General features: G+C 35.9%; 1 protein-coding gene across 5 annotated transcripts in view; it reads left to right on the forward strand.

Annotated features, from left to right (window-relative positions):
- Positions 1–18,346, forward strand: part of ZNF292 (zinc finger protein 292) — a 90,632-nt gene extending 72,286 nt beyond the window's left edge. For all 5 annotated transcript variants that reach the window (XM_045771976.2, XM_087865304.1, XM_087865305.1 and 2 more), the window contains 3 exons: positions 387–523; positions 2,846–2,987; positions 9,246–18,346. In XM_045771976.2, the coding sequence (XP_045627932.2) occupies positions 387–523; positions 2,846–2,987; positions 9,246–16,400 (7,434 nt within the window). In that variant the 3' untranslated portion in view covers positions 16,401–18,346. The remainder of the gene's footprint in view (positions 1–386; positions 524–2,845; positions 2,988–9,245) is intronic.
- The last annotated feature ends 1,348 nt before the right edge of the window (positions 18,347–19,694 follow it).

The raw sequence follows: 19,694 nt of genomic DNA on the forward strand, positions 1-19,694 counted from the left end.
TATATCCAGTAGAACTTTCTGTGTCTTTCTGCTGATTCTAATGCTTTTTAAATTACCAGATAAAAGGGGGAAAAAACACAGCTTTTCTTTTTCAGTATCATAGACCTGATTAATGGGTAGAGGGTAATTATAATTAGCATTAGTTATTTCAAATAAATAAATATTTGTAAAGTTCATGAAAATAGTTGGTTCTCTGACTTGAAGAACGATTATTTCTTTACTGCAGCCCAGTAATGACAAACTATGAATTGACAGTATATGAGTTAATGAGGTTTTACTTATAAAAATGATCTATAAACACTAGTGAAGATTCTAAAGTATATTACTGTATATCCTAATAATAAAACCATTTTATGGCATATTTTCTATATCCTTTTTCCCTGTAGATTTCAGAAGTTGATTGCAAAGATGCACTAGAAATGATTTGTAACTTAGAATCTGAGGGTGATGAAAAAAGTGCTCTTGTCTTATGTACTGCATTTTTATCACGTCAGCTCCAACAAGGAGATATGTACTGTGCTTGGTGAGTTGGTTTTATTTTGTAAAGAAAAGTTAAATAAGAATACAAGATAGGTTGTGAGAATTCAGAGAGCTTAAGAACATATTTTTTAATCTTTTAAAATCTTATCAAAGCAAAAAGCTTATTTTCAGTTATTACAATGTTGTGCAAACTGATTATCAAGTAATTCATATTATGACTTTAAATTTTTTCTATATTAAGGACCACACAACTCCTTAGGATACCAGTAATGATTGTATAATGATTAATAATGATCAGGAAGTTTTTAGATGTTAGAAGGTGAAAGAAAGGTTTATTTTTTCTAATGCCACAGTTTTTTCAGATATGTAAGCAATCTCTGTGATTGCTGTGAATATTTTTTTCTCTGTGCATAATACACACTTCAACTACATAACTAGCTTAGTCATTCTTGTATGGAAATCCAGTTCATTTTCCATCTGTGAGATAACATTCTACTTCACTAACTTCTTGAGTGCACATTTCTTTATATGGTACATTTTCAAGTGTGCAGAGCCTGTTATATATAATCTTTGGGAAACGTACAACTAATAGAGATGTTGACTTCAATTGACTCAAAAAATCTTAAGATCTGCTGTCTTAAATTAATGTGTTAGCTAAAACTGACAATTTATTGGCCAGTGAATAGCATTATTGGTCTTCATTGTTGTGTTGGTAGTACTGGAAACACAAAATTTAGCTTACAACATTCTGAATTTTAAGAATTTTTACCAAATGACATATGACATACAAATCCCATGAATATGGGACAGACAAGCTAAATAAATGTGTAATTAAAGAAGAATAAAGTTCACAATTATAGAGGTTTTCTGAGCAGTTGTGAGTTTGTTGTGAAGGGAAAATCATATATGCAGTACACAGAGGATTGATATGAAAGGTGGGTAGAAAGATTCTGAAGGGAGAATAAAAAAGCATGCATTTACTGAGGAGAAATAGATTTTCCATGTAACATAAATATTAGTAGTGACTAAAAAATTAACTCTTACACTGCTTTAAAAAAGTCATCAAAGTCTGGATTTTGTATCAACAAGGCAGTCTATTATAAGCTCTTAAGTAGGAGGGCAAAGTAGAAATTTATGTTTAAGAAATGCTGTTTAATACAAGTACTTGAGAATGGATTGGCGTCTGAACAGTGAGGACAGAGTTGGGGGGAAGAAGTGGCAGGACAGAGTTGAGCTAGAAAAGTGAACTAGAAAACCAGTTAACAGTACAGCTGGGAAGTTATGGAGGCTTCTTTATGGATGTAGGATGGGTTGAAAAAAATCTTGAAGGTAACAGTCTTTAGGATAATAGAAAGCAGAGGCTTATAGGGTCAGTGATAATGGTGCATTAAATTACAAAGATGAACTGGAAAGAATGTTAATCATCTTTTTCATATATTAAGTTTCAGGTTTCAGAAAAGATCAAAGTGGAGAAGTCTTACGAAGAACTAGAGAGATGAAATGAAAGTGGTCAAGACTGGAGAGACAGATTTTGAAGTCCTTAATATATAGGTTAAAATCCAGTAAATGAGCAAGTTACTCAAGTGGGTGGTGAAAGGGCAGAGCTAGGAGTGCAAACTGAGGAAATAATAATAGGAAAGGCCTGTATTGAGAATACTTTGTGGAAAAAGTTGAAGCAAGGAAGAAGATGTTTGTGAAAATTAACCATGGAGGACAAAGAGAAATAGGACGATAGGTAAAAGGGAGGAAAATTCATCATTTCAGTAGGATTATTTTCTGTGAAAAATACATCCTAATTGCATTTGAAATAAATTTCAAAGTTCATTTTTCAAAATTTCTTTTATCATTTCACCAGTTTGACAGAAATTACTTTCTTTTGAGTTCTGTGTCATCATTGATTGTTAACATTTATCTAGTAATAAATTTTAAATTTAATTGATCAATTAAATTGGTCAATTTTCAGTTTCAGGTAGAAGATAAAATTAAATGCTTTTTAAAAATACACCATTGATCTATATATGCATTTATATACACACACAGACATTTTGTACTTTATTACATAAAGTTCAAATGTGGCTCGGTTGCCATTTGTATAACTTGTTTAAATGGGACGTGCTTTACTAGTAACAGGTAGTGCTTCTCTCTGACATTAAAAAATATTTAAAAAACGATAAATCATATCCTGATTTCATTTAGTCTCTAAAAAGTTGAGATAAATTTATATTTTTATCTTGTTTAAACTTAATTTCCACATGTAGAATTGGAATCTGAAACCAGTTTTAATTTCAAATGTAATGACTGGACCAACATAGTCCCTGGTTATTATATTATTGCTCCCAACTTATTTTTTATGCTTTTTTTTTAGGGAACTCACTCTCTTTTGGAGTAAATTACAGCAAAGAGTAGAACCATCTATACAAGTGTACCTAGAGAGATGTCGGCAGCTGTCTCTGTTAACCAAGACGGTATATCACATTTTCTTCCTGATTAAAGTTATTAATTCAGAGGTAAGAATAATCAAGCTATTTTTTCTTAATTTAAAATATATTAATTATCTTCAATAAAAAATTATTTTGGCACCTCTTCCACTGACTTTTGTTATTTCGTTTAGAGTTTTGAACCTTGCTTTTCTTATTAGTCTTATAATAGACATTTGATACAGAAAAACTTAAAAATACAAATGAGAGCCAGGGAGTTGCTCTTGACCTAAAGAAAAGTAATACACATATGCTAGTATTTTATCATTCTACAATTTTTACTCCTGGGTGTTATGCTATTTTGAGAATTTGGCTTTGTAGAAATTTAGAAAGTATGAAGAAACATAGAGATAGCTTCCTATGCTGGCAGTCTGGCGATTACATTATCTAAAGATCCTCCTTCTATAAAATGCCCCAAAATACTTGACGAAATAAACATTTCTTTTGATGTATAGCATCTAAGATTGCAAGAATGTTAGGGGAAATCCATAGGCTCAAAATGAAGAGGAACTTAAAACTGGAGCAGAAAGCTTAAGCTGCTGCTTGGTTTCTCCTGGCCTGATAGGTATTGGGATATGTTACTACCTGTTTGCACATTGGGTGGGATATAGCTTTATGGGGATAAGAGATGAGATCTTGGGCCCTCTCAAGTTGGGGAGTTGGAGCTGAGCTCTCTGTCCCCCTGCCCCACCTGTGAAGTCCTATAATGTCATTGAAAAAGTAGACTAGAAAAATACTACTTTTTAATAGAGATAGGTGATAGGGAAGCTTGTGCATATGCTACTGGGCTGTGGGTCAGAGAAGGAAAAATGTTTCCCTTAAGAAGTTGTAACCATAGGTCTACCTTCACACAAATTTGGGGTCTAAATTTACCCTATTTAGATAGTCCAGAAATCCCCATGCCGAGTAAGTAACGTTTAAGAAGGTAAGAGGGGGGGCGCCTGGGTGGCACAGCGGTTAAGCGTCTGCCTTCGGCTCAGGGCGTGATCCCGTCGTTATGGGATCGAGCCCCACGTCAGGCTCCTCCGCTATGAGCCTGCTTCTTCTCCCACTCCCCCTGCTTGTGTTCCCTCTCTTGCTGGCTGTCTCTATCTCTGTCTAATAAATAAATAAAATCTTAAAAAAAAAAAAAAAAGAAAAAGAAGGTAAGAGGGAAGTACTGGGCTGGTAATACCTGGCAGAATGCAGAACTTCTTTAGAGGGACATATACTCAGTGCAGGATTCTCAGGTAAAGCCCCTCATCTTAAGATGAGTTCATGATCAAGAATTATGGAACATGAAACAGTTTGTCATGAGGGAGTTTTGGCAGAGAAAAATAACAATAGGATTAAATATACAAGGATAGACACTGTATATTTAAAGACGTAAGTAAATTTAACCATCAAGATTTATACAGCAGGGGCGCCTGAGTGCCTCAGTCTGTTAAGCAGCTGCCTTCAGCTCCAGTCATGATCCCAGAATCCTGGGATCAAGCCCCATGTCAGGTTCCCTGCTCCGCAGGGAGAGAGCCTGCTTCTCCCTCTCCCTCTGCCCTCCATCTGCTTGTGCTCTCTCTCTTGTTCTCTCTCTCAAATAAATAAATGAAATCTTAAAAAAAAAAAAAAAAAAAGATTTGTAAAGCATATGAAACAGAGAGGCATGAATGAATTTCAGTAGAGAAAAGGAATAGAATTACTTGAGTAACACTTTAAGTAACACAATTATGGAAATTCTATAAAACAGATACATTTAAAGACATAAAATAAGGAATTAAAGCATGAGAAAGAAAGATACTATCAAAATGACCAAGCAGATTTTAAAGTCAAAAAACCTTTGGAAATAAACAACATAGTCATTGAAATGAAAACACTTAATAAGTAGATTAAACAGATTAGATACAACTGAAGAGGAAAGTGATAAGCAGAGGTTGCATGTGCATTTCTAATTATCTAAATTGGAATCCACGTTTTACAGAATTAATTTTTTAAAGATTTTTTTATTCATTTGAGACGGAGACAGAGTGAGCGAGCACGAGCAGTGGGGAGAGGGAGAGGGAGAAGCAGACGACTCACTGAGCCAGGAACCCCACAGGGGGCTCGATCCTAGGACCCTGGGATCATGACCAAGCTGAAGGCAGATGCTTAACCAACTGAGGCACCCCAGAATTTATTTCCTTACAGTAACCCTTACAGTAATGCAGTTGGTTTCCATTTTAAATGTACACAGAGGACATTCTCCAGAGTTGCTACCATTGCATAGAATGGGGTGCCAAACAGTGCTTAGAAATCCTTAAGAATGGGGATGCAGCATGAAAGAAGTATTTTTTTTTAAGATTCATTTATTTATTTATTTGTGAGAGAGAGAGCACACGAGTAGGGGAGAAGGGCAGACAGAGAGGGAGAGAGAAAATCTCCATCACAGGACCTTGAGATCATGACCTGAGCCAAAATTGAGAGTTGGACTCCTAACTGACAGAGCCACCCAGAAGTCCCAAGAAGGTTTTCTTAATTCATCTGTAATTTTTTTTTTTGAAAGGAGAGACTGAAAGATACTCTCCTGTCCCCCTTTAAAGGTAACTTTTAAAATCTGTAGTTGATCAATAAATATCTCCACTTTTTCTCTTGAAATGATTTCTTTTCAGGAGAATAAAATTTCTCTTTCAGGAGTAAAGAACAGGAGGAGTGAATTCATCTGCTTTCCAGTTTTTGTCTGTCGACCTTGTTAATGCATTCTGATTTTTCATTTTATATATTACAGTACTGTAGTTAAAAATGAACTTAATAGTAAGTTTCTTAAAAAATTACTGTGCAATTTTAAAATATAGGTTGTGCCACTGCTTTGTCTAACTTGACGTGCAGTACAGCAAAGTGGAAGGAGCTTGAAACTAGAAGCCAGACAGATTGGGTATAAATCTTGACTTTCTCTTGAGCACCTGGTAACTCTAACCAGTTTGTATTTTGTTTCTTACTTAATCAAGAAGGTTAGGTAAAAGTGGCTCTCTTCCCTCAACCTTACACCCCACTCATAAGGAGATTGTGTTGGAGAGGGAAGAACTTGGACAAGAGCCACACTGTCCATTATGGTAGCCAGTAGCCACATTTTAGGTGCTCAGTAGCTGCATGTGGCTAGTGACATATTGAATAGCATAAAGAACACTTCTGTCATCACAGACAGTTCTGTTGAATAGTACCTTTCTGGAGACACTTTGGGTTCAGAAGTAAAGCCCATAAAAAAGCATAACTGATAAATCATCAGCCACCATTGGGGATTGATTCAGACCCCAGCTTTTCTCCCTTCCTTGGGGGTGGGGGTGTGGGCAAGAGCTGAAAGTTCCAATCCTCTAATCACAGGTTTGTTCCCCTATCAGCCCCCATCCGGTGGTTATCTTGGGGCTTTCCAAAAATCGCCTCATTAACACAAACTCCTTTGTGGTTAAAAGGGCCTTATAACAGCACCTGTTTCACAGTTTAAGGCTCTAGAGCTATTTCAGGAGCTGGGAATAAAAGATGCCCTTAAAGCTCTTATCACTTAGGAAATTACAAAGGTTTTAGGAGCTATTTGCTGGGAGCCCTGGATTAAAACCAAAATATATATATGTATTTCTTAAATCAGAATATCTCAAGTGGTATCAAGACAAAATGAGAGAATGGCATATTTGAGGAATTACAGTTATTTCAGTTTACTTGGAATATAGGCTGTTTGAGTAGGGCAAAAGATAAAAGATGAGTCTAGACGAGATGAGGCATAGGTAAAGATTGTAAAGGCCCTTTTGTATTCCCCCATTAAGAATATATTTAATTCTGGGTGCCTGGGTGGCTCAGTTGGTTAAGCAACTGCCTTTGGCTCAGGTCACGATCCTGGAGTCCAAGGACTGAATCCTGGGCTCCCTGCTTGGTGGGGAGTGTGCTTCTCCCTCCTTACCCTCCCCCCTCTCGTGCTCTCTCTCTTTCATTCTCTCTCAAATAAGTAAATAAATAAAATTTAAAAAAAGAATATATTTAATTCTGAGATACAGAGGTAACCATTTAAAAATTTTAAAGCAGGGTAAGACATGATGCTGTGTGTGGATGGAGAAGGGCTGAATAGGGTGTACATGGGGGAACTAATCAGTCTGTAGGCCTCTGGTAGCTTTGGGCCAAGAATACTAGGCAATTAGTGGAAAGGAACAGAAAAGTGGGGGGTACCAAAGATAAAACCTTGTATCTTTCAGAAGGTTGCTTCATGATGGATCATTGTCAGTGGAGGTGAGTCTCTATTCCTCCTCTGAATTTTTAGCACTTAACTTTCTTCTGTTCCTGTCACTCTCAGACTTAAGTTGGTGTTATCAGTAACTTTTATTAACTAATGATATGAATTAAGTAGATTTTTATAGGCTAATTGTTTAATCACATATTTTATGGGAAATTATTAATTCAAACTCATCTTTAAAAACACTTGTTACTGCCTATAAACAATTTTTAATCACACACAAAGATGAAAAACTCACAAGAATAAAAACTTTGTTGTTCATTGGCATTAAGATTTCACATTTAATTACAACATTAAGATATTTTTAAAGTAAATTTATTCAAAGCCATTTGCCCTTAATGAGTCGAAATGCACCCTTGAATCCGATAGCAGACTGTATTAGAATAGAACTGTTGAGTTTCTCTCTGAAATAATTTAAGTTGCATTTTCTAAGCAGTAAGTAGAATTTTTGAATCTGCTTTTGTTGTTTATAAAGGGATCTACAGTCACGTGACGGAATAGTTACAGTCATCTTCCTCAACACAGATGGCATCCACAAAACCTGCTTCCTGAATCCTTTCTTAAAGTCATTTCTTTCTCCATCATTTCCTGAATTTTCTAAATAAATACATCCTTTTCTAGAATTCTCGTCCTGTACATATTTACTAGTCCTTCTGGTATATGTCTTCATTATCACTTCAGATGATTTTTATGGTCGACTTGACCTTTGATTTCTCCAAGATGTCTTCTGATATGCACCTTTCCTCACCATATGCCTTTTTTTTCCTATTATGACAGAGGAGTGGCCTAATTATCCATTATTAGTAGTAGCCCCTAAGGCATGTAACAGAGGTGCAGATGTTTTACTGTAAACGTTTTCTGGCTCAGATTTATCTCAGAATAGTAGAAAATAACCATACAGGTTTGATGTAAGAGCTAGAGAAGTATGGTCCCACTTCTTTCCCTGTTGTCCTTTCCTCACTGTCACTTTTAAAAATAGGTCTCATACCTATTCTTGTCCATTTTCTTCTTGGTCTTTGTGCCCTTGCTTTTCCTAAAGTCAAGCCAATTTAGTATCCTCCCCTCACTTTCCTATTGGCCTACAAATCTAAGCTTCTGTTGTAGTAAAATATTTTATTTCCTTCTTAGCTTGTAACAATACAGACCCTATCAGGTTTTTTTTACTTACTTCTTTTCTGCCTGTGATCCTGTATAACACATACTCCATTCCCTTGAATGTGGCCACATCTTATAGCTGGCTTATTTCTTGTATTTATGTTCTCTCAGTCCTTTTAAAACCCATTTTTATCTCTTCACTACATACATCTTCAAATGACTCGTACCTTCATTACTGCTATCTTATAATGATAGTTCAAGATGCTAATTCAAAAGGAAAAATATTTATTGTGTCTTCTTGTACTTCTAATTTTTAAGGTGGTTCAACAATAAGGTATGTGATTTGGCATTCAGAGTCCCCCTATGAAGGATCAAATTACTTTATTCTGTTAAATGTGAAAATCTCCTTTCATTACTAGTAAGTTAGGAAATACGGGGACTTTCTCATGAGAGTTATGTAATTGGGTTAAGAGAGTTTTTATTTCAGAAGGATTGTAAATACAAACTTAGGAAATAAGATTTGTGATAAAGTTGACATTTATTGATCACTTCCTATGTAACCAGACATACTAAACTATATCAGATACATTAGATACATAATACTCGTTAATGCTCACAGCAGTTTTATCAAGTTTAAATGCTGTTTTGATCTGTATTTTGTAAGTGGGCTGTGAACAGTTAGAGAAGGTAATAACTTCCAAGTTTGCCTAGCTGTATTTGATGATTTTATACCCAGGTCTTCTCTTTGTTCCCAGTGTTTATCCTTTCTCTGCAGTTCTTTACAGTTCATTTCGCGTGCGCGCGCATGCACACACAGCTAAGCTACAGTGCTTTAGAAAAGGCAGCATTTCATATGCTGCTGCAAAATTTGAGAATAGTAAACGCCAGTTTTAAAATTACTAAATTCACAAATCTGTGTTGGTTAGTATAGATTAAATTAACATTTCCTATTTGCTTTTTCACAGACTGAAGGGGCTGGACTTGCCACCTGTATAGAATTATGTGTAAAAGCCCTTCGTTTGGAATCTACAGAAAATACTGAAGTGAAAATATCTATTTGCAAGACCATTTCATGCTTGTTGCCTGATGATCTGGAAGTTAAACGTGCTTGTCAACTGAGTGAATTTCTTATTGAGCCTACAGTGGATGCATACTATGCTGTGGAAATGCTGTATAACCAGCCAGACCAGAAATATGATGAAGAGAATCTTCCAATACCAAATTCTCTACGCTGTGAGCTCTTACTTGTATTGAAAACTCAGTGGCCCTTTGATCCAGAATTCTGGGATTGGAAAACGTTAAAACGGCAATGTCTTGCATTAATGGGGGAGGAAGCATCTATTGTGTCTTCAATAGATGAACTAAATGACAGTGAAGTTTATGAGAAAGTAGTGGACTACCAGGAAGAGATTAAAGAAACTTCTATGAATGGACTTTCTGGTGGAATTGGTGCTAATTCTGGCCTTCTTAAAGACATCTGTGATGAAAAGCAGAAGAAGAGAGAGATAAAACAATTAAGAGAGAGGGGATTTATTTCTGCTAGGTTTAGGAATTGGCAAGCCTACATGCAGTATTGTGTGCTATGTGACAAAGAATTCCTTGGTCACAGAATAGTACGACATGCTCAAAAACATTACAAAGATGGGATTTACAGTTGCCCTATATGTGCAAAGAACTTCAATTCTAAAGAAACTTTTGTCCCTCATGTCACATTGCATGTTAAACAGTCTAGTAAAGAGAGACTAGCAGCTATGAAACCATTAAGAAGATTGGGGAGGCCACCTAAGATCACAACTACCAATGAGAATCAGAAGACTAATGCTGTGACCAAGCAGGAACAGCGGCCTATAAAAAAGAATAGTCTTTATTCAACAGACTTCATAGTGTTTAATGACAATGATGGTTCAGATGATGAGAATGATGACAAAGATAAATCTTATGAACCAGAAGTGATCCCAGTCCAGAAACCAGTACCTGTTAATGAATTTAATTGCCCTGTAACTTTTTGTAAAAAGGGCTTTAAGTACTTTAAAAATTTAATTGCTCATGTAAAGGGGCATAAGGATAATGAAGATGCCAAGCGCTTTCTTGAAATGCAAAGCAAAAAAGTCATTTGCCAGTACTGTAGACGGCATTTTGTAAGTGTTACTCATCTTAATGATCACCTACAAATGCACTGTGGCAGTAAACCATATATCTGTATACAGATGAAATGTAAGGCTGGTTTTAATAGTTACGCAGAGCTCTTAACACACCGAAAGGAACATCAAGTCTTTAGAGCAAAGTGTATGTTTCCTAAATGCGGCAGAATTTTTTCAGAAGCTTATTTACTGTATGATCATGAAGCACAGCATTATAATACCTATACTTGTAAGTTCACAGGTTGTGGTAAAGTTTATCGTTCTCAGAGTGAGCTGGAAAAGCACCTGGACGATCACAGTACTCCTGAGAAAGTGCTGCCTCCTGAAGACCAACGTACTTCATCTGGAGATTGTGTTCAGCCTTCTAAAGTGAATCCGAACACAGAAGTGAGCATCGAGAAAGAGAGGTCTGTGCTTCCTTCAGAAAATAACATTGAAAACACCTTACCTGCAGATAGAAGTGATGCTTGGGATAAAAGCAAAACAGAATCAGCTGTGGCCAAACAAGACCAGATTTCTGCATCAGAGCTCGGGCCAGCTGATGGACCATTGTCACATGGTTTGGAGAACCCTGTGACTACTCCTCTGCTTCAGGCCAGTGAAGTAGCTGTGTCCATTAAAGTGTCCCTCAATCAGGGGATCGAGGATAACTTTGGAAAGCAAGAAAACTCAACTGTGGAAGGCACTGGTGAATCACTGGTCACAAACTTACATACACCAGTTGAAAATACTTGTAACGATTTGTGTCGTCCAGGCTTTCAAGAAAGAAAAGAACAGGATTGCTTTAATGAAGCCCAGATTACTCAGAATTCTTTAGTAAATTCAGAAACCCTCAAAATAGGTGACCTTACCCCACAAAACTTAGAAAGACAAGTGAATAACCTGATGACCTTTTCTGTGCAAAATCAGGCAGGATTTCAAAACAGTTTACCAGCTTCCAAGTTTGAATGTGGAGGTAATGTTAAAACATCATCCAGTCTTTATAATTTACCTCTTAAGACATTGGAAAGTATCACATTTGTTCCACCACAGCCCAACCCAAGTAGTTCTTTAGGAACTCCATCAGTGCCTCCAAAAGCGCCAGTTCAGAAATTCAGTTGCCAGGTTGAGGGATGTACTCGAACCTATAATTCTTCACAGAGTATTGGGAAACACATGAAGACAGCACACCCTGACCAGTATGCTGCATTTAAAATGCAACGCAAAAGTAAAAAAGGTCAGAAGTCTAACAACTTAAATACACCAAATAATGGAAAGTTTGTTTATTTTTTGCCATCACAGGTGAGCAGCTCTAACAATGCATTTTTTACACCACAGACCAAAGCCAACGGGAATCCTACTTGTTCAAATCAGTTGCAGCATGTCTCGCCTTCCGTTTTTCCAGCTCATTTAACAAGTGTGTCAACTCCACTGTTGCCCTCAGTGGAAAGTGTCATAAATCCAAATATACCTTCTCAGGATAAAAATGAACAAGGTGGTGGTATTATATGTTCCCAAATGGAAAATTTATCTGCTACTACCTTGCCAGCACAAATGGAAGATCTAACCAAAACAGTTTTGCCTTTGAATATTGACAGTGGCTCAGATCCTTTCCTTCCTCTCCCTGCAGAAAGTAGTTCAATGTCTCTCTTCCCTTCACCAGCAGATAGTGGGGCTAATTCTGTTTTTTCCCAACTGGAAAATAATACAAATCATTTTTCCTCACAGATTGAAGGAAACACTAATTCCTCCTTTCTAAAGGGAGGTAATGGTGAAAATGCAGTTTTTCCTTCACAAGTCAATGTTGCAAATGACTTTAATAGCACCAGTGCCCAACAGTCTGGACCTGAAAAAGTTAAAAAAGACCGTGGGCGGGGCCCAAATGGGAAGGAAAGAAAACCCAAGCACAACAAAAGGGCTAAATGGCCCGCAATTATCAGAGATGGGAAATTTATCTGTAGCAGGTGTTACAGGGCTTTTACTAATCCCAGATCTCTGGGTGGACACTTGTCTAAGCGATCTTACTGTAAACCACTGGATGGAGCAGAAATTGCTCAAGAACTTCTACAGAATAATGGACAGCCTTCTCTTCTTGCCAGCATGATTCTCTCCACAAATGCAGTAAATTTGCAGCAGCCTCAACAATCTGCCTTCAATCCAGAAGCATGTTTTAAAGATCCATCGTTCCTGCAACTTCTTGCTGCTGAAAATCGCTCATCAGCATTTTTACCAAATACATTTCCTCGGACTGGTGTGACTGGCTTTAGTACCAGTGTTAGTCAAGAAGGAAGTGAAATTATTAAACAGGCTTTGGAAACTGCTGGCATTCCCAGTACATTTGAGGGTGCCGAAATGCTTTCTCATGTTCCAACAGGTTGTGTTTCAGATGCAGCACAAGTAAATGCAACAGTGATGCCAAATCCACCTGTGCCTCCCCTGTTGCAAACTGTATGCCACCCAAACCCCCTGCTGACAAACCAGAATAGGACACCAAGCTCCAAAACTTCCTCCATTGAGGAATGCAGCAGTTTGCCTGTTTTCCCAACAAATGACTTACTACTGAAGACCGTTGAAAATGGTTTGTGTTCTAGTTCATTCCCTAATTCTAATGGGCCATCACAAAATTTTGCCAGTAACAGTTCACGTGTTTCAGTTATAAGTGGTCCTCAGAACACGAGGTCTAGTCATTTAAATAAAAAGGGAAACAGTGCTTCAAAGAGAAGAAAGAAAGTTGCTCCTCCCCTAATTGCACCTAATGCTTCCCAAAACTTGGTAACAAGTGACTTAACGGCAATGGGACTTATAGCAAAGAGTATTGAGATACCAACTAGTAACCTCCATTCAAATGTAATTCCAAATTGTGAGCCTCAGGGTTTGGTGGAAAACCTAACACAGAAATTAAATAATGTTGACAATCAGTTATTTATTACTGATGTGAAAGAAAACTTTAAAACCAATCTAGAGTCCCATACAGTGTTAGCTCCTTTAACATTAAAAACTGAAAATGGTGATTCCCAAATGATGGCTTTGAATTCATGCACAACTTCAATAAATTCTGATTTGCAGATTTCTGAAGACAATGTCATACAAAACTTTGAAAAGACTCTTGAAATTATTAAAAGTGCTATGAATTCTCAGATACTTGAGGTAAAAAGTGGATCTCACGGTGTTGGTGAAACATCACAGAATGCTCAAATAAATTACAACATTCAGCTTCCTTCAGTAAACACTGTACAAAATAACAAGTTACCTGATTCTTCTCAGTTTTCTTCCTTCATAGGTGTCATACCAGCAAAAAGTAACATTCCTCCATCCGAAGTATTACACAAGGAGGATCAAATACAGGAAATTTTAGAAGGCTTGCAGAAATTAAAATTAGAAAATGACCTGTCCACTCCAGCATCTCAATGTGTACTAATAAATACATCAGTGACACTGACTCCCACTCCTGTTAAACCAATTCCAAATGTCACAGTTGTTCAGCCAGTTTCTGAAATGATTAGCAACATTCAGTTTAGTGACAAAGTTAATAAACCTTTTGTGTGTCAAAACCAGGGCTGTAATTACAGTGCTATGACAAAGGATGCTTTATTTAAACACTATGGTAAGATTCATCAGTACACTCCAGAGATGATTCTTGAAATTAAGAAGAATCAGTTGAAGTTTGCTCCATTTAAATGTGTAGTACCTACCTGTACAAAAACATTTACAAGAAATTCTAATCTCCGGGCACACTGCCAATTGGTCCATCATTTTACAACAGAAGAAATGGTAAAGTTAAAAATAAAAAGGCCTTATGGAAGAAAATCTCAGAGTGAAAATTTGTCAGCCCCACGAATTACACAAGTAAAAAGACAGCTAACTATGACAGAGGAAAATAAAAGGGAATTCCAGCCTGCTTTAGACTTGGGAGCAATGAAGGAAAATGCCCTCATTAATGTAGCAGTGATCCCAGAAAAACAACTTGTAGAAAAAAAAAGTCCTGAAAAAATAGAAAGTTCCTTGCAAGGGATCACACTTACTTCAGAACAATGTAATACAAATTCTCTCACAAACATACAAACCAAAGGACGGAAAATTAGGAGACTTAAAAAAGAAAAGGAAGAGAAAAAACGCAAGAAGCCAGTTTCTCCCTCCCTTGAGTTTCCAACAAGGTACAGTCCCTACAGACCTTATCGATGTGTTCACCAGGGTTGTTTTGCTGCTTTTACTATACAGCAAAACTTAATTCTGCATTACCAGGCTGTACACAAGTCAGATCTACCTGCATTTTCTGCAGAAGTTGAAGAAGAAGGTGAAGCTGGTAAGGAAAGTGAAGAAATTGAAACTAAACAGACTGTGAAAGAATTTCGGTGTCAGGTGAGTGACTGTTCTCGAATTTTCCAAGCAATTACTGGCCTGATACAGCACTACATGAAACTTCATGAAATGACTCCTGAGGAAATTGAAAGTATGACTGCTTCTGTGGATGTTGGAAAATTTCCATGTGACCAGTTAGAGTGTAAGTCTTCATTTACCACATATTTGAACTATGTTGTTCATCTTGAGGCAGATCATGGAATTGGGATAAGGGGAAGTAAAACTGAAGAAGATGGCATATACAAGTGTGACTGTGAAGGCTGTGACCGTATATATGCAACTCGGTCAAATCTCCTCCGACACATTTTTAATAAGCATAATGACAAACATAAAGCTCATTTGATTCGGCCAAGAAGATTAACACCTGGTCAGGAAAATATATCAAGCAAAGCAAACCAAGAAAAGACAAAGTCTAAGCATCGGGGGACAAAACACAGATCTGGAAAGGAAGGAATCAAAATGCCTAAGACGAAACGAAAGAAAAAAAATAATTTAGAAAACAAGACTGCAAAAATTGTGCAGATTGAAGAAAATAAGCCTTATTCTCTGAAACGTGGAAAGCACGTATATTCTATAAAGGCTAGAAATGATGCCTTATCTGAGTGTACAAGCAGATTTGTGACCCAGTATCCATGTATGATAAAAGGGTGTACATCAGTTGTTACAAGTGAAAGCAATATAATTAGACATTATAAATGCCATAAATTATCAAAGGCATTTACATCACAACACCGTAATCTTCTCATTGTCTTCAAACGGTGTTGCAACTCACAATTAAAGGACACTTCTGAACAAGAAGGTGGTAAGAGTGATGTGAAAAATTCTGATTCATGTGTATCAGAGAGCAACGATAACTCCAGAACAGCTACAGTTCTACAGAGGGAAAGTGAAAAAAACGAAAAAGACGAAATGGATGAGCTAACAGAATTATTTATTACAAAATTAATAAATGAAGACAATGCAAGTGTGGAGACCCAAGCTCATACCTCTTCAAATGTAAGTAATGATTTTCAGGAAAATAATCCCTGCCAGTCAGAAAAACAAAAAACAAGTAATTTGAAGAGAGTTAATAAAGAAAAAAATGTCTCCCAAAATAAAAAGAGAAAAGTTGAAAAAGCAGAACCAGCATCGGCAGTTGAGTTAAGTAGTACGCATAAAGAAGAAGAGACTGCTGTTGCAATTCAAACTACAGAGGAGCATCCTGCCTCTTTTGACTGGAGCTCATTTAAACCAATGGGATTCGAAGTATCATTTCTGAAGTTTCTTGAGGAGTCTGCAGTGAAGCAGAAGAAAAATTCTGACAAAGACCATCCAAATAGTGGAAATAAGAAAGGATCCCATTCAAATTCAAGAAAAAATATTGATAAGACTGCTGTGACTAGTGGAAATCATGTATGTTCTTGTAAAGAAAGTGAAACCTTTGTACAGTTTGCCAATCCATCACAGCTTCAGTGCAGTGATAATGTAAAAATTGTTTTAGACAAGACTCTTAAAGATTGCACTGAACTTGTGTTAAAACAACTTCAGGAAATGAAACCTACCGTCAGTCTGACAAAACTTGAAGTACATTCAAATGATGCAGATGTGTCTGTTATGAAAGAAATTAGTATGGGTAAAGCCACAGGTAGAGGGCAGTACTGATCACTAATGTACTTTAAATACATTATTTACGGTTTTATTTTAAATAGGAAGCCATCAAGCATGCTAGAATTGTGAAACTTTTTCATTAATTTTTGTTGACATGAATTAACCTGGCCAAAAAAAAAAAGGAAAAAGAAAAAAAAAACATGACATTTGTCATGTAAAACTTTTTTTTTTTATCCCTATGGGACTTGAGGAACAGAATCAAAACTTCAGTTATTGTAAATAGTTGAGCTACACCTCAAATTTCTATTAGCCAGTTGCCCTTTCCATGAACTAAATTGAATTATCTGTGTGATTGATATGTTTCACCAGGTCACTGCTCATGTAGAACAGTAATCTTTGTAGATACCTTTTTTGTATATATTTATTATTGTAAATCATTTGCTGCCACCAGCAGTGTGTAAGTCTAAACTATTAAATGACACATTTATATTTGGAATTTTAATTTTTAACTAAGTGATCAAGTTTTTAAAACTGTTCTTTTATTGTTTTAAATTAAGAATTTTTTGAACTAAAAGTAGAAAGTCTGCCATAGTTCATTGATTTTTACATAAAACATTTATTTACAAGATCTCAAAATTACTTTTCACAAAGTAGGCACATTATATCAACACCTTGCTCTGCTTTGTAAATTTATCCTCCAGGATTTGGGGATGGTATTCATGTGAAATTATAGCAGATTCTTTAGCAGTTTCCTATAGCTACAGGTTTTTTCCAATGCTTCTAATTGGATATAGTTACTATGATTCCATGAAATATAATGGAAATGTGAATAAAGAATTTACTACATCAAAGATTTTAAACATTTGGTATTAAAAAAATCCTTTGTGAATGTGATAGAAACTAGTAGTGTGGAGCAGTGTAAATATTTGAGGTGGTGATTTGTGAAGTAGCCCAGTATTGCCTTAAATAAAATCACATTTCATTTCTTGTTTTATACATGTGATCTTACAAAGTTTTTTTTTTTCCATTTTCTGAGATTTATAGATTGGTGTATAGCTTTAAACTGTATAAACTTTTGTGGAAAGATTTTTTTAAACATTTTTATAAATCTTAAAATTGGTATCATCAAAGTGAGCCCATCTTGTGTTTATAAAATGCAAGAGTCTTAACATTTATAATTACATAGATGAAACACTTTCTATAAGGAAGTTGGATGTTTTGATTTTACTGTTTATAGATGTTAGATTGTACAGATTTGTATTTTCCCACCACATCTAATGATACTTTTTCATTAGATTGGTCTTCCAGAGCAGTATTAGTTGTTATAATTGATTATTTTGGTTATTCAGTATATAGTTAGCTCTTATAGTTTAGCTTTATTCACCATATTTATACTGTGGATTCATGGCAGAGACAGAGGTTATTTCAGGAGAGTTTATTACCTTCATTTGAAGTCCAACTAAAGTCAGTATGGGAAACAAAAGAAATCATCTTTTGAATTTACTTTTGTTTCTGTTTGCCATATATAGTAGCATTGATTTTTGACTTTGTGTTTGTTATAAACCAGTTGCATTCACAATATTAGCCTGAGATATTGATGATGTTGTAATAATATGAAAATGTGTATATTCCCTGTGCAACATCAGATTTGCAGGAAAAATGAAGCACTTAACTGAAATTGCTGGTACTCTGAATAAATAAGCATGGTCAAGGAGTGAATTATTTTCTTTTGGAAAGTATTTTTTTAAGTTTTATTAAAGCATTATAGTTTTATTTTTAGGACCTAATGGGTTATATTGAATAGTTGGTTTCACCTCCTTAAGGTTTATTACCAATATGCATAAAACTTGACACATTAAAATCCCTTCCCTTTGGTAAGCCCACTGTTATTTATTAAAATAAAAGTTGTTCTTATGGGTAATTAATACATGTTTTTTTCCTAAATTAACAATAACTTAACTCTGAATAATTTTAATATTAAATTTTTGTTAACAACTGAATGTTTCTGTACAGTTTTCTTGGAAGTTGACCTAGCTCTTAAAGATAGACATTTGGCAAAACTGCCCTAAATAGTGCAGTAGCAAGTAGATTTATTTCTGGTGAGTGTAGTGATGAGGCACTGTTAAGTGAAAATACCATTGTATTGGGGCTTTTCTTTTGCTCATTAGCTCAAGAAAATTGACTCCTAGACATTTCTGTAATTGTTCTCCTACATGTCAGGAGAAAGTTTGCCAACATTGAGTTAATTTTTTTATATTCCAGGTACTGTTTGCTAAAAGTAATTATGGCAGAGTGGGCTTCTTAGCATGGAACAGAAAAATCAAGTTATGGTATAAAATATGAATTTATAGAACAGCATGTTGGTAAAATTTAATATGGAATGTGATGCCTAAGTATTAAAAAAGGAATCTTAAAGTATATATTTTTCATGTATACTTTTCCTCAGTCTATTGTCTTGAGATATTTTCTTCCTACAGCCTCCGTTTGCCTAGGTTTTATCATTTAAAAATGGATTTTTTTTCCCCAAAGAATTTGAATCTACAGATCAGAACACGTTTTTTCAAAATGTATCTATCACATGAAGTGAAACGGTAACAGTTTGGGAAATTTTCAGCAATGTTAAATTTAGCATAAATTATTTTGAAGGGCTAGGCAGAGGTCAAGTTTTGGCAAGGCAATTTTTTGATCATCAGGTAAGCAAACAGTTGGCTATAGCTATTAAGACTACATAAATACTATAGCTAGAGATATCAAAGGGAATGCTCTTTTGCTGGGGGGGTGGGGGTGTTCATGAAGGTCTGTAGAAAAGGTGAGTCTTGAAAGATAAATGACTAGTCCTTAGATGGTCATAGGGGAAATGGAAATTCCAGGTATGGAGGTAGGATAAAGCAGCGTAGCACATTTGCAGTATTGCAGGTGGTCTATGTGGAAAGATACGGGGTTGGAGAAGCTGAAGAGGAAATGGGCCAGATCATGAAGGTTCTTGTATGCCATATAGTGTTCAGTTTTGATTTACTAAGTGGTGACTGAATGCATTTAAGTTCAACAGTTTGAGCAGGTGCCAATTTTAAATAATTGGTATTATATAGAGGATTGGATAAGTTGGAAGTTAAAAGCAGGGAGACTTGAGGCAAAAAATGGTGTCGGCCAGAAGAAAAGATGTTAACAGAGTTGAGAAAGAGTAGAACTGTAAGGCACCCTTTTTCAAAGCGTTTATTGTAGTGAGATACTACCAGGTTGGAACGTCTGTCACCAAAGGTTTCTAAACTGCACGTTCTAGCTTGCTCTTAAAGAATCCAGTGCATAGTAGTGTATTAGAGACTGGAAGTTCTGTGCAGAGAACACGTT

This window comes from Ursus americanus, chromosome 11 (genome assembly GCF_024610735.1).
Source record: "Ursus americanus isolate L20-20 chromosome 11, mUrsAme1.1.p, whole genome shotgun sequence".
Classification (NCBI taxonomy): Eukaryota; Metazoa; Chordata; class Mammalia; order Carnivora; family Ursidae; genus Ursus; species Ursus americanus.